Source organism: Aspergillus wentii (assembly GCF_001890725.1).
Source record: "Aspergillus wentii DTO 134E9 unplaced genomic scaffold ASPWEscaffold_5, whole genome shotgun sequence".
Classification (NCBI taxonomy): domain Eukaryota; kingdom Fungi; phylum Ascomycota; class Eurotiomycetes; order Eurotiales; family Aspergillaceae; genus Aspergillus; species Aspergillus wentii.
The window spans coordinates 1,966,540-1,989,254 of record NW_024467836.1 but is presented as its reverse complement, the minus strand read 5'-3'; the positions used below and the strand labels follow the sequence as shown (position 1 = coordinate 1,989,254).

Sequence of the window (22,715 nt, the reverse complement as noted above, 5' to 3'; positions counted from 1 at the left end):
TCTGGGCCAGATTCCCCCTCTGCCCGCAGAGTAATCGACCGCCGAAAAACATCTCCGCCTTTAACAGTCAGAGGAATTTTTCTTTCTGTTTCCTGTTCCATTCAGACTTCCAGGAACATTTCCTGCCGCATCGTCGCAGACTTGGATTGGATTGGCATGGACCTTGAATATGATATTTCATAAGCCTTTTCGGTGACTGCTTTCCTCTGACGACTTGATCTCATCGTCTCGAATATGGCCTCCGCGGGGCCCTCAGTTGCTGGGCTCGCCTCCAAAATCTACGAAGCATGTCTAGGCAATTTCTCTCCCGATCATCTTTTCTACCAGCAAGATCTGTTGGGCCTGGGTATTGTTCCCAAGAATGATCTTGCGCTTCTGTTGCAATGCACCCAATCGCTCGTTGATCAGAAATTGTTCCGTCTTCTTCAAGGCAAAAATGACCGACTTGCATGGAAGCTTATATCTCGCGAAGATGCTGAGAAGTGAGTGGCTTTAGATTCTCTGTTGCTTTGGGGATCATTTCGCATGCTCACGTATACCTCTTTCAATAGATTCCAGAACCTCAGTGCCGATGAGAGCTTGGTGTACAACGTCATTCATTCAACTGGTCGCTCCGGAATTTGGGTCCGGGCAATTCTCACTCGCACGAATTTACACAAATCAATTCTTGATCGCTGTCTCAAGTCGCTAGAAGGCAAGAATTACATTAAAAGCGTTCACAATGTCAAGTTTCCAAGTCGGAAAATGTACATGCTGGCTGGCCTGGCCCCAAGCGAGGATGTTACAGGTGGAGCTTGGTTCACAGATGGAGTTCTCGACGCAAACTTCATCAACACTGTCGCTGGTTATATCGAATACACCGTGAGCCGAAAGAGTTGGTACGAAGTCCCATCCGCAGACGGACATCGAACCAAGCGCATGAAAACCACCAGCGGAAGCATGTCAGTGAAACAGGAGCAGCCAGCTGAAAAGGAATACCTGCCGTTCCCTTCTGGTTACCAAGGATATCCCACCGTCGCGATGATCACGGCCGCTGTCAACGAGAGTGGTATTACGCCCGTCAGACTGGGCGAAGAGAGTATCATACAGCTCCTCGAGATGCTTTGTTACGATAACAAGTTGATCGCATTGAATAACGGAGAATTCTACAAATCCGTCAAAAACCCCGAAGCCGTCAAAGCACGACAGGCCCGAAAGCCAGAGGGTGCCGACGATGCAGAAGAAGCGAGGAAACTGGTCAAGAATGGCATGACCGAGGCTCCCTGTGGCCAGTGCCCCGTTTTCAAGCTCTGCGCTCCTGGCGGCGCTGTTAGCCCTGAAAGCTGCGAGTATTTCGATCCTTGGTTGGAGAAGGCCCTTGGATTCTAATCCAGCGCATTGTAAATCAAGCTAGATGCTCGTTCGATTCCTGCGCGTGTGGGCGCAACTGAGATTCTAACCACCTTCGCGCCGAATCATCTCTCTTTGCATAGCGATGGCGTTTTATATTGGCATTGACTATCGTCGAGGTCTTTTGTTTTAAAAAATGTTCGATTAACGAAGTCTTAAAAAGGGATATGGAAGAAATTAGGGGCAAATATATAAAACATTTCAAGGAGATTCACCAACTCTTAGGGTTTATCTATTTGCTTTGTTGTAATATATGCTCGATGCAACATGGAATAATATTAGCAGCGGGAAAGTGTACACAGTTGCCTACCTAAGCTATATAAGAGAAACGACAGTATAAGGTCAGTTGCCGTAGTATTCAAACCGGCCAAAACGAGAAGCTTGATTAAAACAAATTGGGTATATGTACAGAACAACGATCGCGCACAATGAACTATTATGCTATAGCGGTAAATATATCGATAACTACTTCCCCAATGTTCTCCGGCATTCATCGCAATACCATGTTCCCACTGGTTCTCTTGTTAAGCCTACACACTTCCAATGAAACCATTCATAGGGGCAATTATCGTTGTCGCATGCAACCATGTCCCCATGGCTAACGCTGCGACAAGTACAATATACTTTAGTATCTTCGTTGCCTTCATCCTCGTCATCATCGTCCATGTCATCATCTCCACGCCGTTCACTTGCATTTTCTGAATCAGACATGTCAGCACTGCTGAGCATGGAATCATCTTCATCTTCATCCCCACCAGCTGACGGGGACTTTTTCGACATAGAGCCGAGTTTGATGCGACCGCTTGAGCTGGATGATCGCTTAGATATTTTACCATTGCTTGCCGATGCCTTGATCTTCTTGATCTGCTGGTGAGGTGCAACCTTCTTAGTAATAGCCTTTTTGGTTATGGCCGCGGTGCGTGGTCCAGCGCTGCCTGCGCGACTGGAGCCTGGCGTGCCGGCTTTGGGTGTGCCAGGGCCCAATGATGACTGCCTGAGATTTGACGATGCTGCTGGAAGAGTCCCCAGGGATGCATTGAGACGCCGACGCTTGCTTTCAACCGCACCGGCTGATGATTCACGTTGTCGCTGCTGGAAGTGCGCAGTGGCGGAGGCAGGAGTTGCCGGGGCGGAGCTGCGTGCGCCACTCTGCGAAGCCAAAGCAGCTACACTTCCCGAGCGAGGGATAGACTGATTGAGTCTTTGTGTGGCTCCAAGTATAAGATTTGCATTTCCAGATGTAGGGTTTAGAGGAGAATAGGATGTGGAATCGGACGGGGCGGAATCAGGAAAGAATATTTTCGGAGGATCTCGATATTGGTCTTTGTTGTTGAATAGAGAGGGAAGAGGAGGGTCATTAGAAAGAACACCGTCGTTTTGCAAATCGCGGATTTTGATATCTAACTTCTTGATTTGTCGATCAAGTAAAACACAGGCCTTATCACTCAGTTGAATCTTCTCATCCTGCAGTTGCTGACTCTTATCTAGATTTTGTAAAATTGCCTTTCCGTATTGTTCCTCTTTTGGATTCGGCGCCAAGCTACCGTTAAGCTTGATGAACTTTTGTAAACTGCTATCCCGGGAGTTGATGGTTGTGCGACAGTCCTGGATGGTTTTATCCTTGGCCTGAATCTCTTCCATCAGGTGATTGATCTCTGCTGGAAGATTTGCCACATCGTGAACAAACTGCTCCAACACAGATGCGCAGTCCTCAGCACCGTGAGCCATGTCCCTCGCTATCGTCTCGAAAATTTGTTGTAACTTTCAGTCGTGCAACAGTCGATTATACACCACCAATAACGAAGGGGTCGCGAGTTGGTCGCTGTGGCCGCGGAGGCAGTTGTCTTTTTTTTTTTTTTTTTTTTTTTCCCGGTCGGAAACGTGCCCAGTGTAGGTTAGAGCGATATTTCAGGATATTTTCGATAGAATAAGCTGGAAATTGCGATGGGCGACAATGGTGATGGTGATAATAAATGGAGGAAGCGACACGATGCGGAGCGACAATATCTAAAATCACGTGCCTATCAGCCACAGACCCCACATATTCCGTGCCACACGCACAGCCACAGGAGCAGCCGAATTCGGGAGTCAGACAGCAACCAAGTGTTTGATATTTCTTCATTGAAAAATTCATCGAAGTAATAGGAATAGAAGAATTGTAACACAGGTGTTTTCCAATGTATATACTCTATTCACATTGCTCGCATAAACTCCAAGTGGGGCGGATATCCAGATTTGATCTAGAAAGATCTTCGAACTTTTTGTTTTGATCATCTAACTATCCTGCTGCACAATAATTCAGACCCTTTGTCGATCTCTCTCGAAATCATAAGCAAATATACTATTCAATTACTCATAGAGATCAATGTACACTAAGTCTATTCTTCAATATGTTTGATGACGTTGCGCAAAGCTCAAGAATGACGAACTCCATATCGCATGACTGGTGCAAACAGTGCAAACCAGATCGCTTTGTCTGCTTCCCCTCCATCGGTTGAAGAGGTTCCCCGCGCTATTAGGTGACTGCGCTCGGCGACGGAGTTTTCTTCAGCTGAACTTGCAACCTTGGTGTCACTATCGTTCTGGACTTTCTCAAAACTCTGCGCTATACATATTCAGTTCGCAATTGATAGTTCTTTGAAAGGATCTGCACCAGAATACCTGCAGAATGGGCCAGGAAGTGTCACCTCCCCTCCCGGAGGGTATCTTCTCCCTTCTGGATACCGATTTATACAAATTGACGATGCAATGTGCAATCCTCAAGTACTTTCCCGATGTTTGTGAGTCAAGAATTTATTGAATGATAACTTTGTATCTAACATGCTATTCTTATAGATGTGACTTACGGCTTCACGAATCGCACGAAAGAAATGAAACTGCGAAGAGAAGCATACAAGTGGCTTTTGAGACAGATGGATAGTATGTTATACTGGATAAGCCTTTTGAAGAAATGGTTACTCATAATATTCGTACAATCAGGACTTTCGAATATCCGAGTGACTCCCGAAGAGATCGACTTTCTCAAGCAGCGATGCCCATACTTTAACGAAGCGTACTTTGAATTCTTGACAACCTTGAAGCCCAGGCCTTCCGAACAGATTGATATTAAATTTACACCGGTGCAGGATACTGGCAGTGACGACGACGAGGGTGATGTTGAGTACGTCATCAAGGGTCTCTGGGTTGAAACTATCATCTATGAGATTCCTCTTTTGGCCTTGACTAGCCAAGCGTACTTCATGTTCAGTGACACGGATTGGGATTACACTAGTCAAGAGGATAAGGCATTCCGAAAAGGTTACGCGCTGCTTGAGAATGGCTGCATCTTTTCCGAGTTTGGCTCAAGACGTCGCCGAGACTACCACACTCATGACTTAGTTATGACAGGCCTTATGAGAGCAGCAGAGGCAGGTAAAAAGGATGGACTAAAAGGTGTCTTCACCGGTACTAGCAATGTTCACTTTGCAATGAAATATGGGGTAGACCCGGTTGGAACTGTCGCCCACGAGTGGTACATGACAATTGCTGCCATCACTGGCGATTACGAGAACGCAAACGAACTGGCTCTACGTTATTGGATGGGTTGCTTCGGTGAAGGAGTATGTCCCAAGCAGCAATGGCCTATGAAGGACGGAAACTGACTCGAATATAGGTCCTTGGAATCGCATTGACCGACACTTTTGGTACACCAGCTTTCCTAGATGCTTTTCGCAAACAAATACCCAAGCACACCACTGCAGGAGTAGGAGCAGTCAGCACCACACCCTCCGGACCGTCCACAACAAGCCAGACAATTCCTGAAAGCGAAGCGGAAACAAAGCCTCCGATCTCCGCTCCTCTTGATGAGGGTAGCACTCAGCATGAATCCAAGACTTACGCACAGGTCTATAGCGGTATCCGCCAGGATTCTGGTGATCCGACGTACTTTGTGAAAATGGTGCGCGATTTCTACGATAGAGAGGGAATTACGGATCAGAAGACCATTGTCTTTTCGGACTCGTTAAACATTCAGCACTGCCTTGAGTACAAGGTTCTCGCAGAAGAGGCTGGGTTCAAGCCTGTATTTGGTGTCGGCACCTTCTTCACCAGTAAGAGCCAATTCCCCCCTTCTACTCCGTTCTTGGATTAACGCTTTACCAGATGATTTCGTACACAAATCCACCGGCGAAAAGTCTAAGCCGCTTAACATTGTCATCAAGATCTCTACGGCCAACGGAAACCCCGCTGTTAAGCTCAGTGATAACATGGGCAAAAACACGGGAGACAAGGAGACCGTCCAGCACGTCAAGAAGCAGCTAGGATACATCGAGCAGCAATGGGAAGAAGGCGACGAAAGCAACCGATGGGCTAAGAAGGACTAAATGAGGGCGCAAGACCTGGCCTTGGATGCGCATTGATGGAGTATCTGTAACACCTTGTTGTTGATATACATTATGCCTACTACGATACCCTCTTTTGAATAGACTAGAGATACGATTAGATGGTCGTTTCAATTACGCTGCTCATATTAGTACCTTCGATTATGGAGTCAACGTCATACACTTAGCCATAAGCTAATTTAATATTATGTTCATTTTTTAAGAAGCAAATAATATATAATGACCCATAAATCAAAAAATATCATCGCTATCATGCAATCCCAAATCCCTATCCAAGTCGCCTGTAATATCCCCATTAACCCGACCTATTGGGTCACCTTCCTGTCTTGACGGAAACGAAAATATATCCCTGTGCTCCGCAACTCCCGAATCATGCTGGTAGTCAGAATTCAACTCCGTACCTCGAAGAAGCTCATCTGTCCAGTCTATATCTAACTCGGGACATCCGGAGGCAACATGTGGCTCGGGAGGGGAGAAGTCGGGAAAGGGGTCGACGTCAAGGTTAACGAGATCCGAGGCGAGGAAAGGACTTCCGTTAGTTGCGGGTGGTGATTGGAGGTTGAATTGGTCGTCAAAATCGTTATTAGAAGGTCTTCGTTCGCGTTCTATTTTTTGTGATCCGTCGTGTGTTGCTGCGCTCTGTTGGCGGGGATGGGATTCAATAGGGGTTTGGTAGGATATGGATCCTGTTCGGTTTTGGGGGTGAATGCTGATATCTTCGGGTTTATTCGATTGTCGTCGTTGATCTGATGTGTCTTTTAATGGTTGAATGGTGTGCGAGCTTGACTCGCTTTGTTTTCGTGGTGATGAATTGGAAGTTGGGACATCCTGGTTCATGGCAATGGGATTATATTGCATGATTTTGAGAAAGGTGCCGACGCTGTCTGATTGAACCTTGACAGCAGCCTCGATATTGGCCACCTCCATGTCTGCGGCAGGGTATATATCCGTCAGTCCGTGAAGAACTTGGATGCACCTATGGAAGTTATGAATGCTTGTCTCGCGGACAGCAGGATTGTCCGAATTGGTGTTTGCCAAATGTGCCACGGCGGCGGGTAATATGACAGTGACGCCAGATTGGGGTAGAAATCTGGTAAGATTTAGCTGGTTCAATCCTTGGATGATATGTGTGATTCCTGTAGCAGCATCATGCATCTTCGCCCGTGCAGTATTTGCCCACTCCAATCGTGGCTTTGATTGATCTTTGTTGAAACCAAGTGCCCATGGACGATGCAGTGCGCTGATGGTAGCATGGTATAGCATTCTCAACATAGCTCCGTGTAGAAGCAGGACATCCTCTCCATCTTTGAAGTTGTTTCGCGATGCAGGAATGAACTGTGCATCCCTGGGAAGCCCACCGAGCCAAGAGTCCAGCTTCTGACTACACCGAGCTAGCTCTGATTCAGAAGCCTGCCTCGGAACCAGAGTGATGGTCGTTCGGGTGGTTGTGCCGAATTGGCATTGAGAGGGGGTATATTGTGCGAAAAGAACTCGACCAATACATTGGCAAAGTTTAGCCTTTTCGATGAACATAGTCGCTAATCGTTTCTGATGGGAAATATCCTCCAGCTGACGGCAGCGAAATAAGCTAATCACTGATGGATGGAAGGGTTCGAGATCAAAGTCATCGATCTTCAGCATTGGGACGCTGCTTGTTCCCTCGTTGATCTGGGTGGGACGTCTCAACCCCATGGCTATCAAGCGGTCCCGAGAATAGAGACTCCACCATAGACGTATCCTTAAACGCTTAATCCTGGGATCCAAATCGGACGTGGTAGGGTCTCTGTTCAACCCAATTGAATGGGCCTGTGTGTTGCACACTCCAATCCAATCCCAGATATCTCTTTGCGGATTGTTCATGTGGTCTGACCAGTATGTCATCAGAAGAAGGGTTTGTAGGATCACGATTCGATCTTCCTCGCAATCAAGCGAATAGAGAAGCTAATGATGAGGTTAGCTACGATCATACGACTTTGGAATATATACGTACTCTTAACCGCGTATAGAATGCACTCCGCGCGCTTTTCCTCGTTGGATAGCCGGCATCTTGAAGGTGCTTGAGATCAACAAAGGCCGTTGCCACAAACATGACAGCCTGGAAGAGCAAGATACTGACATTGCCCTCGGGGTCATTCTCCGCAATGCACCGTAGGAAATCCTGCAGGTTCAGCACCGGCATAAAGCTATGCACCCATTGAATATAGCATCGCAACAATTCATTTCGCAGCCCACTTTCTGGAAGCGACAGGGCTCCTCGGAACCGTAGGAACTCGAGATCTTCTGGTGCTATCCGAGACGGAAGGGGCTTTAGGAAGCGCGGTTCGTCATCCAAAATGGCGATAAGAGGATCGAAATCGGGATCAATCAGGTCTTGTACAGCGGATACAAGATTCGACAGTGGCATCGAAGGCTGCACTGCTGGATTCCCCAATGTCCGCCAGCCCCGGGATGTCCGGCAGTCCTGCAGCCAAGGTGCCTGGGCGTCGTACCCCAAGCTGTGGGATCTTTTGTGTAGAGAATCATCCTCCGAATCCTGCAGCTTGCGTTTGCTAGCCATCATCTTGTAAAGACAGCAAAGACGATTCAATGAGCCGCTATTGCAGCTGGGACAAATTGTGGATACGCATCAAAGGTGGATGACCCCAGGTTCATAACACTTATACAGATGTTCTCGATGATTTGATAACGCTTGCCCCGGCACTAAAGAAGGCGGTGTTCGGGACGTGTGTGGGGGGTTTTGCGGGCTTCCCCGCGGGCAGAGGTGGCTACAAAAAGAACAGGGTTTGCGGACGGGATGGAGGAGTGGTAGATGGAGTCTGGGGAAATGCTTGGACTCTGGAGGTTGAATCCTTTTCGTGTTGAGTGGAAGTGGTGGCGATGACGGTGACGTGTTATTCGTGCCATTATCGCCAGATGACCTGCACATCTGACCGTCTACTTTTTATATTCCCAGATCCTTGGATTCAACTTATTTTGGCTTTATTTCCTGGCTGGTTCGATATGACAGGCTATTTTTATTGCCCTTTTGGCATAACCTACCCCTGTAATGTCTACCGACTTACGGGCATTTGCTGGCTCGCAGTATCGGCTTCAACGTTGACGGTCCCAGCAGTCAATCATAGGTTGCTCTAGCCATCACTCTTGTTGAATATCACCCTAAGGACTCATCAAGAAGCCATTGGCTTATAACGCATGCCAGGGCCAAACCAGTCAAGTATGCTGCCTCAAGGAGAAGGCAGGCTCTTTTGGAAGACATCCAACCAGACATCCCAAGCCAAAGATCATTAATCTGAGAATTCAAGTTCCAAATAAAACTCTTTAGTCTATCGAACAAATGCCGATTGAAACGCCATATGAAATTTGATTTTCATAAACTTAGACCATGATCGTCCAACAAGACCGCCCAAGACGCACATGCCCATTCAAACAAAATATAATACATGTATCCATTAATTCAAAATCGAGTAAAGGTTATATCGAAGGTCGTATCCGTGTGCCTCTTCATCGACAACGATTTGGATATCCGCCAAGTAGTGTCAAGGATTTCAGGTCATATCGAGTCCGACCACGGGTTTAACGGATAGTCATTTACATACTGATCCAAGTCAGTACGAAGTTGCATAATAGGCCGACAGTTATAGGCGATGGCTAGATGAAATGTAATGAGGGAAGCGTAGTGCTCGACTTACGGAGGAAGGAGGATTTCACCGAGGCTGCTGTGGAGGACAGCGACACCGGCCTAAAATCAATTCGTTAGAACATTCAACAATATAATCAAGAGAGCAAGAATATCTTACGGCAAAGACCACCATACTTCTGACAATGGTGGCGTTCTCGGGGTTCTTGTACTCGTCGTATGCGACGCTCCAAAAGCTCTTCTGGGGGCGGCCGGAAACAACGACGTGCTGCTTGGGAGGCATGATTAAAGGATATCGGAGATGTGATAGAAGGCTAAAAAGAAAGCTTTAGTATGGCGTGCCTGGAATGTAGTAGATCAAAGGTGTTTGTAATAACGATGAAAGTCCGGCGGAATGAGATGATGATGTCCGAGAAATCTTTCAAGCGTGCTGTTGCTTGGCGCCGGCGATTGCGGTTTAAGCTTTCCCCGACGCCCGTATCTTCTCCGGAGCAGCTGCGCGACAAAAGTGAAGCAAGACGCTGCTTGACATCGCAAACTTGCGAAAACTCATTGAGTATTGGATAGGGGGTTATCTAGGAAGATATCCTATCTGATTTTTGATATTCGATTGGCTGAGTCGGTGGTTGAGTGAATCCAGAACACTCGCGAATTGCGCAAGCCGCAGCCATGACGGACACAAATGACCTTTTCAAGGTATGGGACTCAATGGGATATAGGAACCATGGACTGACTATCAAAGAAACCCTTACTCACAGGAAGTGGTAAGCGCAAGTTCGAACCAGTTCAAGACCCGAGTATGCTCTGTGACCCTCCTACGGCCCTCCCTATGAGGTTACTGACTCCGAAAAGATGAGCTCTACAAAGCTGCCAAGCTGGAATCGAACGGTGATGTGAAATCTAAAGGAAAGGCGCCTATGGTGGAAGATGAGGAGGAAGATGATGGCATGGCTGGTCCCGAACTCCCTCCTGATTTCGACTCCGAAGACGTACCAGACGACGAGGAAGGACGCTTTTTTGGTGGAGGGATGGAGCAAAAGACAGCAGAAGCAATGCAGTATATCGATCAACAGGAGGAAGGTGATGTTGCGGTATGTTTCTGGGCATTTCTCCCTTAAATTGAAATTGATGCTTACTTTAGGCTAGCCCGAGAAATTCGATTCTACTTGGGTGCGACGGTTTGCGCTGAACTTTGAGAAGAAGATCTCTAAGAATGCTGAACTGCGAGGAAAATTCGAAAATGATCCACAGAAGTGAGTGGCACGTCGGCACTTCGTTATTATGAACCAGTACTGACCAACTCGATTCTAGATTCATGGCTTCTGAGGCTGATCTAGACGCCGAAATCAAGGGGTTATCAATCCTATCAGAACACCCGGAATTGTACGGCGAGTTTGCAAAGATGGGCTGTGTAGGGTCTTTGATCTCTCTGCTGTCTCATGAAAATGCAGATATCGCTATTGATGCAATTCAAATCATCACCGAACTAACAGATGAAGATGTCGAGGCTGAGCAAGAACAGTGGGATACATTGGTGAACACAATGGTATGTCAATCGGAATGTTGCTATTTTATGTACTAATGGCAATGCTAGTTGGATGCCGATGTCATTGAACTAATGGTACAAAATCTGTCTCGACTGGATGAAGCGTCTGAAGCTGACAGGGCAGGCGTTTATTATATACTCAGTGAGTACACAGTAACCTTCCATGAACCGCAATGGAACTGACATGATTCCTTCAAATAGGTGTATTTGAGAGCTTAGCCTCACAAACAGCTATTGCAGAGAAGATTGGGCAAGACGCCTCAGTTCTGCCTTGGCTCTTGTCTCGTATACAGCAGAAAGAGGCCCGGGTGGGTCAAAATAAACAGTATTCAGCAGAAATACTAGCAATTCTATTACAGTCTTCTTCTAAAAACAGGGAGAAGTTTATTGGCCTTGATGGCGTGGATGCCCTGCTTCAGATCCTTAGTCAATATCGAAAACGTGATCCTGAAAAAGACTCGGACGAAGAGGAGTATGTGGAGAACTTGTTTGATTGTTTAGTTTGTCTCGTCGATGAAGATGCTGGAAAGGACAAATTCCTGGAAGGTGAAGGAATCGAGCTTGCACAGATCATGCTCAAGGAAGGAAAATTCAGCAAGCAGCGCGCTTTGAGAGTCTTAGATCATGCTTTGGGGGGAATCGGAGGTGCCCCTGCATGTGAACGATTGGTTGAAGCAGCAGGCTTGAAAACCGTGTTTGGAATGTTTATGAAAAAGGTACAATCAGAATCCATACTAAAGAATCCAAGCGCTAACTCCCAGCAGCAAGAAACTCAAACAATTGAGCATCTGTTGGGAATTTTCGCTTCTCTTCTTCGTCTTCTCCCTGGAAGCTCTGCACCACGTATCCGTGCCCTTGCAAAATTCATGGAGAAGGATTATGAGAAGATTGGGAAACTGGTTAAATTGAGACGAGACTATGCTTCCAAGGTTACACCTGTCGAAAAAGCCATTGCTAAAGAACGAAAGGATTTCGATAAGGAAGAACAAGAGCTCATGGCAGCTGAGTGGCTGTCGCGACGTTTTGATGCCGGCTTGTTTTCGTTACAGGTATGTACACTGACCCCCAAGAGAAGCCTTGAAAGATTCTAATCTCCTCTAGGTAATTGACGTTATATTGGCATGGCTTGTGGCCGAAGACGACGGAGCCAAGAAGAAGATTGTATCTCTTCTGGCAGACCGTGATGAGGACTTGTCCCTTGTTCGGGCCACTCTGCAAGGTAAGCCAAGTTTTGCTTATTCGCAACTTTCAGGTGTTTTCGAGCTTTCAAATACTAACTGCTGTTGCAGAGCAAATCGAAGGAATTACGGATGATGAGCCGGGCCAGAAGGACCAGAAGGAGATGCTTGGAACACTCTTGCAATTTTTGTGAACCCATTCATGAACTATCTATGTAATATACACTGGATCGCAAATCGAAATCCCTATGAGAATATCCTGAATTATTATTTGGTCGCATCAGTCTATTTAGATCACGTGACGGACCGTCCATTGTAGGCTTGGCGCTAACTCGGCGGTCGAGGCGCTAGTGGCGGCTCTGCTCAAGATCCATCAAGCGTCGGAGAGTCCAGTTCTGCTCCATTCACCATCACGGTTGGCATGGGATATCTCACTTTTCGATCCAACTGAGATTCCCAGCCTGCTACTTTTCTTTATTTTCTCTGCGACATTTAGAACGGCGATTAAGCTCGTGCTTACTGCTCTTGTAGCAGCCCCCGGAAGACCCTGACGTGGGAGCTTTTTCTCTGAGCGCGTCGCGCCCTCCTGCGCTCAACTGATTTCTTGCCCATATTCGACTTTTTACGACTTAATTTGCCAAAATGGCCGACTACGATGACGCCTACGAGGAGGAATTCTATGATGACATGGAGGATGGGATTACCTCGGAGGATTGCTGGACCGTCATCTCATCCTTTTTCGACACCAAGGGTCTAGTGTCCCAGCAGCTGGATTCATTCGATGAATTCATCTCATCGACGATGCAGGAGCTGGTGGAGGAACAAGGACAAGTTACACTCGATCAAACACTCCCTCCCGCCGAAGATGAAGTCGATCCCGTTGTCCTCCGTCGTTACGAGCTCAAATTCGGAACTGTTATGCTGTCCAGACCTTCGGTGACTGAGGGTGATGGTGCAACTACTATCATGTTGCCCCAGGAAGCTCGTCTGCGGAACCTTACATACGCAAGTCCGCTTTACCTTGGAATCACGAAGAAAATCATGGAGGGCCGAGAGCGGCTGGTCGCCGACCGGGATGACGATGAGGTTGTGGATAATGATGAAGACCGGAAAAGCCGTGGCACTTATCTTCACTGGGAACAAAAGGAACTCCCAGCTGATCAGGCCAAGGAAGAGACTGTTTTCATCGGAAAAGTTCCTATCATGCTCAAGTCCAAATATTGTATTTTGAAGGATTTGAGCGAACAGGCTCTCTACAACTGGAACGAATGTCCCTACGATTCCGGTGGTTACTTCATTATCAATGGTAGTGAAAAGGTTCTGATCGCACAGGAGCGGAGTGCCGGAAACACTGTCCAGGTCTTCCAAAAGGCACCGCCCAGCCCGACCCCTTATGTTGCTGAAATCCGCAGTGCTGTCGAGAAAGGTTCAAGACTTCTCTCCCAACTGGCTCTTAAGCTCTTCGCCAAGGGTGACAGTGCCAAGGGTGGATTCGGCCCTACCATTAGGTCTACTTTGCCTTATGTCAAGACTGACATTCCAATTGTTGTTGTCTTCAGAGCTCTGGGCGTGGTTTCTGACGAAGATATCCTGAACCACATTTGCTATGACCGAAATGATACCCCCATGTTGGAGATGTTGAAACCTTGTATTGAAGAAGGTTTCGTTATCCAAGATCGTGAAGTTGCCCTGGATTTCATCGCCAAGCGTGGCTCTTCCCAGTCTAGCATGAACCATGAGCGACGTGTTAGATACGCACGAGACATCATGCAGAAGGAGCTGCTTCCTCACATTTCCCAGAGCGAGGGTAGTGAAACTAGAAAGGCATTTTTCTTGGGTTACATGGTGCACAGGCTCTTGCAGTGTGCCTTGGGTCGTCGCGATGTTGATGATCGTGATCACTTTGGAAAGAAGCGTCTCGACCTTGCTGGTCCTCTTCTTGCGAACCTTTTCCGGGTTCTCTTTACCAGAGTTACCCGTGACCTTCAAAGATATGTGCAGAGATGTGTTGAAACCAACAGAGAAATCTACTTGAACATTGGTATCAAGGCAAGCACATTGACCGGAGGTTTGAAATATGCTCTTGCTACCGGTAACTGGGGAGAACAGAAGAAGGCAGCTAGTGCCAAGGCTGGTGTGTCCCAAGTGCTCAGTCGTTACACCTACGCTTCTACATTATCACATCTTCGGCGAACCAACACGCCCATTGGACGTGACGGTAAAATCGCGAAGCCTCGTCAACTTCACAACACCCACTGGGGATTGGTTTGCCCAGCCGAAACTCCAGAAGGTCAAGCTTGTGGTCTCGTCAAGAATTTGGCGCTCATGTGTTACATCACCGTTGGTACACCTAGCGAGCCTATTATCGACTTCATGATCCAGCGTAACATGGAAGTCCTTGAGGAATTCGAGCCTCAAGTCACGCCAAATGCCACCAAGGTTTTCGTGAACGGTGTCTGGGTTGGAATCCACAGAGACCCTGCTCATCTTGTCAACACAATGTCCTCTCTGCGCCGCCGGAACATGATCTCACACGAAGTCAGTTTGATTCGGGATATCCGTGAGCGTGAGTTCAAGATCTTCACCGACGCTGGTCGTGTCTGTCGACCACTATATGTTGTCGACAATGACCCGAAGAGCGAAAATTGCGGATCGCTGGTGCTCAACAAGGAGCACATCCGCAAGCTAGAACAAGACAAGGATCTGCCCGCGGACATGGATCCGGAAGATCGCAGAGAGCAATACTTCGGATGGGACGGTCTCGTGAAGTCTGGAGTTGTGGAGTATGTCGACGCGGAGGAAGAAGAAACAATTATGATTGTGATGACACCGGAAGATCTCGAAATCTCCAAACAGCTTCAGGCCGGCTATGCACTGCCGGAGGAAGAGATGAACGACCCCAACAAGCGTGTCCGGTCAATCCTTACCCAGAAGGCACACACCTGGACGCACTGCGAGATTCACCCCAGTATGATTCTTGGTGTTTGCGCCAGTATCATTCCATTCCCCGATCACAACCAGTCGCCTCGTAACACTTACCAATCCGCTATGGGTAAACAAGCTATGGGTGTTTTCCTGACCAACTTTGACCAACGGATGGAAACGATGGCAAATATTCTGTACTACCCGCAGAAGCCTTTGGCCACTACACGATCAATGGAGTTCCTGCGCTTCCGTGAACTGCCTGCTGGACAGAACGCTATTGTCGCCATTGCTTGTTACTCTGGATACAACCAGGAAGATTCCGTCGTTATGAACCAGAGCAGTATCGACCGTGGTCTTTTCCGCAGTTTGTTCTACCGTACCTACACCGATACTGAGAAGATGGTCGGTTTGACGGTCGTTGAGCGCTTTGAGAAGCCTATGCGGGCGGATACGCTTGGTATGAGAAAGGGAACATATGACAAGCTTGACGAGGACGGTATCATTGCCCCTGGTGTGCGTGTCTCGGGTGAGGATATCATCATTGGTAAGACGGCTCCTCTGGCTCCTGATGCTGAGGAACTTGGTCAAAGAACCAAGTCGCACACCAAGCTCGATGTGTCTACTCCTCTCAGAAGTACGGAAAGCGGTATTGTAGACCAGGTTTTGGTGTCTACAAGCAACGATGACTTGAAATTCGTCAAGGTCCGCATGAGGACCACCAAGATTCCTCAGATCGGAGACAAGTTTGCTTCCCGTCACGGACAAAAGGGTACGATCGGTATCACCTACCGCCAGGAAGACATGCCTTTCACTCGGGATGGCGTGGCCCCCGATCTGATTATCAACCCACACGCCATTCCATCTCGTATGACCATTGCCCACTTGATCGAGTGTCAACTCAGTAAGGTGTCGGCGCTGCGTGGATTCGAAGGTGATGCGACACCCTTCACCGACGTGACGGTCGATTCGGTCTCGCGTCTCCTCCGTGAACATGGATTCCAGTCACGTGGATTCGAGGTGATGTATAACGGACATACTGGACGCAAGCTGGTCGCCCAAGTATTCCTGGGACCAACATACTACCAGCGATTGCGACACATGGTGGACGACAAGATCCACGCTCGTGCCCGTGGGCCGACCCAGATTCTGACGCGACAGCCGGTGGAAGGTAGGGCTCGTGATGGTGGTCTGCGATTCGGAGAGATGGAGCGCGACTGTATGATTGCGCACGGAGCCAGCTCATTCCTGAAAGAACGTTTGTTCGACGTTTCCGACCCGTTCCGTGTCCACATCTGCGATGACTGTGGACTGATGACGCCAGTTGCGTAAGTGACTGATAACCCCCTCATTTATGCAGGACGAGAGAGCAGGGACTAACAGCGTGGCAGGAAACTGAAGAAGGGATTGTTCGAGTGTCGGTTGTGTAACAACAAGCACAGGATCTCGCAGGTACACATCCCGTATGCCGCCAAGCTTCTGTTCCAAGAGCTGGCCTCGATGAACATTGCCGCCCGCATGTTTACCGATCGTTCGGGGGTGTCTGTCCGGTAGATGCAGATGTAGAAAAATGTCTCATCACGGGCCTTCTTTCTCTTTTTTCTTTTTTAATATCTATTGCCAGCTCATCTCGGCAGAGAATAAGATCGATTCGGCATTTTTCCGGCGTACAGCGGATGCAAGATTGGTTTCCTTTTTTTTTTCTTGTTTTTTTTCTTCATTATTATCTCATATTTTACTATTATTACTGTCACATAGGGAGGATGAAGCAGTAGTTGCTACGATGCTTTTGGAGGTTTCTTTTTCAGACCGGATTGGAATTGGACGGTTTTTGATATCTTGTTGTCTTCCAAAATATTTCTTCTTCTGCCTTCTGCGTCTCCTCTCATCTCCATCGCAACCCCTCATCGAATGTAAATTACCTGATCGAATCCTGCAATCGGATTGTTTTGCTTCTTCCCTGCTGCTCCTGCCGTCATCGGGACGTTTCCTGCCTGTATTTTTGCGCTGATAGGCTGGTCGGGGTGTTCTTCGGCGTCAATTCACACGCAGTGGTTGGCTGTTGATTGCACTCGCTGATTGGCTGGTGTGGCTGCCCATCGGCCAATCAGTGTAGAGTAATACCCGCCCATTGGCTCTGGGACCCTCCATCGACAGCGGGGAAACATCATCACATGCGATGATTGGTGTGATGGATCTGCAGAATGTGGGCCGTTCCCACCACCACCCAGAATAGAATAAATTACCGTACGGTACTGATACGGCGAGCGTGATACTGCGACTTTCCCTTCTTTTAAAAACTCCAACTTTTTCGCTCCTCGTCGTTTTTCCTTCTTCTTTTTTTTCTTCAGCAAGCGTTGTTCTTCTTTGAGCTGCCCATAGTTTGGAGGTATCCTGGTGCACTGGTTGCCCAGTTTTTGTTGTTTTCTTTGGCTTCATATTATTCTTTCTAATTTCTTCCCTTCCCCATTATCAAAAAAATCCATAATCATAGACGAGCTGTGCTCTCTATCATCATATTCTCATCATTGCCCTTACACTTTGCTCTGGATACTTCTTAATTATTCAATATTCTCCTAACGGTCTGCATTTCGCGTTGCCGGTCAACGTGTTCTTTGTTCTCCGTTCAGCTCTATACTACTTGCTCGGACCTTGTCGATTCAAGGTTCTTTGTTCCTCGCTTCTATTTTCATCTCTCGTGTCGTGGACTGGATCCCCGTCAATCCCCTCAAAGGAAGAGAATTCTACGGCTGAACTGCTTCGTCGTTAGCTCTCCAACTCAAACAAAGAGACCTGTTTGATCTAGCTCTGGTAGCTGTTTCGTTCGACTCTCTCACAACGACTTTTCTCGAGCTCTTCTAAACTCGTTCAACCCATTGACACGACTTAATATCGCTTCTAATATAATTTTTTATTTTCAACGTCTTTTTTTGATACATTCGCAACAATGTCCGCTGTTCAGCTCAAGTTCAACCTCCGCACTTCCTCCAACGTCAAGACCGTTCACCTGGTCGGTTCATGGGACAACTACTCTCGTCAGATTCCCCTCTCTAGGGAGTCTTCAAAGCCTGGCGCATGGGTTGGCAAGTTCCGTTTCCAGACTTCCATGCTCAAGTTGGGTGGTCGTTACTGGTACTACGTGAGTCTTACTCTCCTCTCTTCATTTCTTGACCTCCTGGGCTAACCCTTGTCCTTCTAGTATATCATGGATGGATACCACGTTTCTCATGACCCTGCTGTCGACTACACTGTCGAACCCACCACTGGCCGCAAGCTCAACATCCTCGACGTCCCCGGTGGCAAGGCCCCCGCTCCCGCCCCCAGGACTCGACGCACCTCCGACGACGTCGCCAAGGGTCGTGCCCTCTCCCCGTCCAAGATCCACCACCCCAAACCCTCCAAGCCCTATGCCTCGCGCCAGATCCGCGAAGTCGACTTCGCCCCAACCATGGACGATCTCACCAGACGCTTTGCTGGCTCCCGCATGTCCGATGAGTACTCCTACTCCAACAGCCCGCCCAGCTCCGTCGGTTCGTCCCTGTCGTCTCGCTCCTCCGGCAGCACCTCGCCCTCTTCGCTGTCTTCCATGAGTGACCCACCCATGTCTGACTGCCGCTGCGAGCGCTACGGAATCACTCGCAAGGGCGATCGCGTCAAGCTCGACTGTGGTGGTAGCCGCTGTGGATACGTCACCGAGTCCTCCGAGGCTAGCTGCTCCGAAGACTCGGACAGCGATGAGGAGTACCGCCAGGCCCGCAGTGCCGTCCGTCGCCAGGGTATCGTTGTGCGCAGATAAATGAATGATGTCGAGTGTTTTGTTCGTCGTCTGCTTTCACACACATTCATTTCAAACCAAGCCATGCTGCTTGCACCATACCCTGAGAGGCTAAGCTAAGGCTACACTTGCCCTCTACCATCCTGACCAGGCCTTGTTGAGGAAGGACCCTTGAGTCCATTACACCTTGAGCCGTTTACTGCGATTTGCAGTTATAATCACTCCTTTGAGCAGGCATCCTGCAATACAAACCAAAAAACCCTATGAAAATATAAAAAAAATAAGGTCAACCCGGACCGTGGCCTCACAGCCGATAGCCACGACACGAGCCGGACTCACGTCGTGGATATTGACTGTGAGAAGGACATATCAGAATCATGGAACAAAAATGACAATATCCCACCCCATCCATTGCCTTACTTTACCCTAGGTTATGTCGTGGATGGGCCAGTGTGGAATGGAGGAAACGAAGTTATGTTATGACCTGAGCAGGTCATCTTTTTTATATTATTTATCATCATCTCATCTTCAGGGAAACAATATACTGGAGATAGATATATATTCATGTTAAATAGAGATGACTTGTTCAAAATGAATGATGACATGACATGAGATCGGATTATTCCGTGTCTCGTGATTGATGCCGGATATCCCGAGAATATTTGATTCCCCAAAACTTTTATATTATTCTCCGCATGCATTCACAGACATGCTTTCATAATTTGTACGAAGTCATTATTTATACAAAGTTCAATTACACTACAGATCGTTATAATCAATAGTCAAAATGTCACCCAAACCTTTAACAACCCTCTACAAAGAAATCAACAACACAGAAATAACAACAGACATATACCTCCCCCCATTTCCATCCGGAAAACACTCAATTAGTAACTTCTCCCCTTCCTCACAAACTCCAGCAAAAACACCACCCATCTGACAAAAACCCACCAGTGATAAACATCCATGGCGGCGCATTCATGCTCAGCTACTCAGGAATGGTCTCTATGCCCCAAATAACCGATTGCCTAAACCGTGGCTGGATCGTAGTCGTCCCCAACCACCGTCTCTGTCCGCAGGTGAATATCCTCGACGGTCCTGTGCAGGATTGTCGTGATTTGCTCAACTGGGTGTACGAGGGTGGTCTGGAGAGTTATCTTTCCTCGACTGAGGGAGGGCGAGGGTATGAGCTTGATTTGGAGAGGGTGGTTGCGTTTGGGACTTCGAGTGGGGGCATGCTGGCTTTGTGTTTGGTTTGTTACTCTTCCCTCCTCCCCCGGTTCCCCATAAGTGATGATGGTGTATACTGATTATGAGAAAAGGGATTCAACGTGCCCCGCCCCGTAAAGGCGATTCTATCCCTCTACGGCGCAGTGCATTTCGCCCATCCATTCTGGAAGAAACCGCTCCCCCACGTCGCGCAGAAACTACCCCCCAACATCCCAGAGTCCTTCCTGGAACAGATCTACGCCGAATATCCGGTCCCGACAAACAGTTCGATTTCTCTCGAGGGGCAGTCCGAGACGGGGACGTCGTCGGGTCCGAATTTCAGTCGGCCCAGGGATGCGTTTGCGTTTACGCAGATTGCTAACGGGACTTTGTTGGAGAAGTGTTATCCGGGTGGGGATTTGGGGTTGATTGATCCTGTGTTGAATGTGGAGGGGGATTTTCCGCCGACGTATATCGTGCATGGGTTGGCGGATACGATGGTGCCGATTGAGTTGAGTCGGGTTTTGTTGAGGGTGTTGAGGGAGAAGGGGATCGAGTGTGGGATGACCGAGGTTCCTGGGGAGGAGCATACCTTTGCAGCCAAGATGGAGGTTGGGTCGAGGACTTGGGAGTTGCAGAGGAAGGGGTTCGACTTCTTAGAGGAGGTTATTCGACGTGGTTAATCAGAGAGAGCAGATAAAAAGACAAGTCAAATGAATGTGTCAATTAGATAGGCTGAGAAAGATCACCAACTCCGTAAATGCATGCATCGCTGATACCTCAAACAACTCGCTCAGTAGTTTCCAAACTCACGCTAATCCATACATCCATAACACATCATTCCACGATCAACGTAGCCTTTGCATGCATATACCAGACAAACCCTAGACACCTGGACTAGGGAAAAGCAAAAAAACATAAAACAAGAAAGGAAATGATGAATGGTCATCTGACAGGATCGAAAATCCTTCCATTCTCGCTCTCCGGGAGCAGTGGTCAAGTAACAGCTGTAGTTTTGCAATGCGCATCTGTAATCGAATATCGGTTTGAGTAAGGAGGGAGATCGAATCGTATATAATCCGTGAATAACACAGGAGACCACATAGTTCAGACAAGTCGAAGAAAGGAGTGACGCAAGTCTAGTCCGGCTGTAATAATGTTGGAACTTTTGGAGGAATGCGCCCAGCGCATGGTAATCTGAACCATTGGATAATTCAAGCGTCTATCGTTCGGAAATATCGATTCAAATAGTGGGCATCAAGCCACTCGGCTCACCACGCCTTGGAACTCGAATAGCCCGAGTCAGGCCAGTTCGAAGCCTCTGTGTAGCCAACACGTCTTGTCGAGTGCCGGGTGCATGCATATCCAACCAGGACCGTTTTCTCCTGGACGGTGTGGCCGCGCTGGCCGTATGCCTCACACGGATCAATCGCATGTTGGAAGTAAAGGCATTTGCACACCGAGAATCGCTCGACCACTTTGTAGCACATGGTGATTGGCGTGAACGGGAGAAAGATATTATAAAAATTATACCAGGATGGCAGGAACAATGATTGTGCTTCGTGACGGTGCGATAGGCAAGAAGAGAAATTCTTGAAATTATAAACCAACAATGAACAGCGAAGGAAAGAAATCAAGACTGGAACCAAGGAAATGGAGAGTTGCTGGTGGAGAGAATGGCATGGAGATCGAAGACGTTAAATTAAACGGGGCCGACTGGTTTATATTTGATCCAAATCAATGCCCAGGCCAGAGACCGTTAAATAAAAATGACCTTACACGGAATGCATGAACTTGCAGTCTTGCGTTCAGCTCGAAGCAGCACGTCAAAGGATACAGGGCATTCATCAAAAAACAACGGCCTTGAGCCCACAGACCAGAAAAGGTTCATAGCAGAAGCCAAGCTATTGGGCGAGATGAGCATCCCACTGGTACAACTCAAGCACAATTGGCACGCCTAATGGGAGTACAAGATAATAAGGGGGACAAGCGTAGTGGATAGCGGACAAGACCGAGCCCCTAAACAATCGGTGGGGAAGTCAAGTCTGGTTGTATTCTGTAGGTTACAAGTCGAAGATGACAGCTGATCTTCTCCGAGTCGCTAAAATTACCCACCATGATGGAACCGTTGGAAGCCAAGAGAAAGTCCCCAAGCGGAGCTGATTCCTAGGATGTTGATGAGAAATTGGCTTTGCCCAATGCCTTTTTTCAGCGATCATCGGTATCATCCGGTATTGATTTGAATACATCAAGTAATGGTTTCACATCAGTAGCGTGATTCCCTGCATTCACATTTATCAATACAGGGTACGGAGTAGCCAACTTTAATTTGGCCTTTCCCTTTCTTCCTCTTTTGGTAAATGTACGAATTAGAAGAAACAGAGCTCTCGGCAACCCAGCGAGCGCCCCGTGAATTCAGCTGAATGCACGACGATGGAGACATTGACTCCGTAGTTGAAGGCTAAACCGACGGACGGCCAGGATGCAATGAAACGGTTTTGCAGTCCAGTTGAAACAGACCCAACATGGTAGTCAACAAATAAAGCTTGGCTAGCACAGTTGAGTCAGAGCACTATAGACTCGTTTGATTGGATTGGAAAGTGGTAGTGGTACGATGGGATATTCCACCCAGTCAGTCTCAGGAGTCTAGGGCGAGAATGCATTATCCAAGGGTTTGCCC

The 22,715-nt window shown here is 47.9% G+C and overlaps 10 protein-coding genes across 10 annotated transcripts; 7 read left to right on the top strand and 3 right to left on the bottom strand.

Moving 5' to 3' along the window:
• Window positions 1-154: 154 nt before the first annotated feature.
• ASPWEDRAFT_42390 (RPC34 RNA polymerase subunit family protein) lies at window positions 155-1,603 on the top strand. The gene is made up of 2 exons (XM_040835767.1): window positions 155-482; window positions 552-1,603. The coding sequence occupies exons 1-2, from the start codon at window positions 235-237 to the stop codon at window positions 1,366-1,368; spliced, it is 1,065 nt and encodes a 354-aa protein (XP_040688069.1). The 5' UTR covers window positions 155-234; the 3' UTR covers window positions 1,369-1,603.
• A 40-nt stretch (window positions 1,604-1,643) lies between these two features.
• On the bottom strand, window positions 1,644-3,268 carry ASPWEDRAFT_42388 (putative PHD finger domain protein). The gene has a single exon (XM_040835766.1). The coding sequence runs from the start codon at window positions 3,115-3,117 to the stop codon at window positions 1,855-1,857; it is 1,263 nt and encodes a 420-aa protein (XP_040688068.1). The 5' UTR covers window positions 3,118-3,268; the 3' UTR covers window positions 1,644-1,854.
• Window positions 3,229-3,533, top strand: ASPWEDRAFT_42387 (uncharacterized protein; the record flags this gene model as incomplete). Its single annotated transcript, XM_040835765.1, has 1 exon — window positions 3,229-3,533. Exon 1 carries the CDS (start codon window positions 3,334-3,336, stop codon window positions 3,529-3,531), a length of 198 nt encoding a protein of 65 aa, XP_040688067.1. The 5' UTR covers window positions 3,229-3,333.
• Window positions 3,534-4,057: 524 nt separating this feature from the next.
• On the top strand, window positions 4,058-5,750 carry ASPWEDRAFT_52627 (nicotinate phosphoribosyltransferase; the record flags this gene model as incomplete). Its single annotated transcript, XM_040837772.1, has 5 exons — window positions 4,058-4,169; window positions 4,225-4,308; window positions 4,369-4,988; window positions 5,042-5,477; window positions 5,530-5,750. 5 exons carry the CDS (start codon window positions 4,058-4,060, stop codon window positions 5,748-5,750), a joined length of 1,473 nt encoding a protein of 490 aa, XP_040688066.1.
• A 97-nt stretch (window positions 5,751-5,847) lies between these two features.
• On the bottom strand, window positions 5,848-8,486 carry ASPWEDRAFT_580763 (transcription factor domain-containing protein). The gene is made up of 2 exons (XM_040838360.1): window positions 7,759-8,486; window positions 5,848-7,709 (listed from the first exon to the last, which is right to left on the bottom strand). The coding sequence occupies exons 1-2, from the start codon at window positions 8,326-8,328 to the stop codon at window positions 6,000-6,002; spliced, it is 2,280 nt and encodes a 759-aa protein (XP_040688065.1). The 5' UTR covers window positions 8,329-8,486; the 3' UTR covers window positions 5,848-5,999.
• A 359-nt stretch (window positions 8,487-8,845) lies between these two features.
• ASPWEDRAFT_42383 (putative TOM core complex subunit Tom6) lies at window positions 8,846-9,805 on the bottom strand. Its single transcript, XM_040835764.1, has 3 exons — window positions 9,566-9,805; window positions 9,458-9,507; window positions 8,846-9,364 (listed from the first exon to the last, which is right to left on the bottom strand). The coding sequence occupies exons 1-3, from the start codon at window positions 9,686-9,688 to the stop codon at window positions 9,319-9,321; spliced, it is 219 nt and encodes a 72-aa protein (XP_040688064.1). The 5' UTR covers window positions 9,689-9,805; the 3' UTR covers window positions 8,846-9,318.
• Window positions 9,806-9,908: 103 nt separating this feature from the next.
• Window positions 9,909-12,407, top strand: ASPWEDRAFT_42381 (beta-catenin-like protein 1). The gene is made up of 10 exons (XM_040835763.1): window positions 9,909-10,101; window positions 10,148-10,202; window positions 10,258-10,496; window positions 10,552-10,658; window positions 10,717-10,951; window positions 11,000-11,093; window positions 11,153-11,667; window positions 11,716-12,000; window positions 12,053-12,170; window positions 12,241-12,407. The coding sequence occupies exons 1-10, from the start codon at window positions 10,075-10,077 to the stop codon at window positions 12,321-12,323; spliced, it is 1,758 nt and encodes a 585-aa protein (XP_040688063.1). The 5' UTR covers window positions 9,909-10,074; the 3' UTR covers window positions 12,324-12,407.
• A 128-nt stretch (window positions 12,408-12,535) lies between these two features.
• Window positions 12,536-16,954, top strand: ASPWEDRAFT_42380 (DNA-directed RNA polymerase II core subunit RPB2). The gene is made up of 2 exons (XM_040835762.1): window positions 12,536-16,379; window positions 16,443-16,954. The coding sequence occupies exons 1-2, from the start codon at window positions 12,772-12,774 to the stop codon at window positions 16,603-16,605; spliced, it is 3,771 nt and encodes a 1,256-aa protein (XP_040688062.1). The 5' UTR covers window positions 12,536-12,771; the 3' UTR covers window positions 16,606-16,954.
• Window positions 16,955-17,998: 1,044 nt separating this feature from the next.
• On the top strand, window positions 17,999-18,847 carry esdC (GTP-binding protein EsdC; the record flags this gene model as incomplete). Its single annotated transcript, XM_040833297.1, has 2 exons — window positions 17,999-18,190; window positions 18,251-18,847. The coding sequence occupies 2 exons, from the start codon at window positions 17,999-18,001 to the stop codon at window positions 18,845-18,847; spliced, it is 789 nt and encodes a 262-aa protein (XP_040688061.1).
• A 766-nt stretch (window positions 18,848-19,613) lies between these two features.
• Window positions 19,614-20,718, top strand: ASPWEDRAFT_52622 (uncharacterized protein; the record flags this gene model as incomplete). Its single annotated transcript, XM_040837771.1, has 3 exons — window positions 19,614-19,716; window positions 19,781-20,079; window positions 20,149-20,718. The coding sequence occupies 3 exons, from the start codon at window positions 19,614-19,616 to the stop codon at window positions 20,716-20,718; spliced, it is 972 nt and encodes a 323-aa protein (XP_040688060.1).
• Between the last annotated feature and the right edge of the window lie 1,997 nt (window positions 20,719-22,715).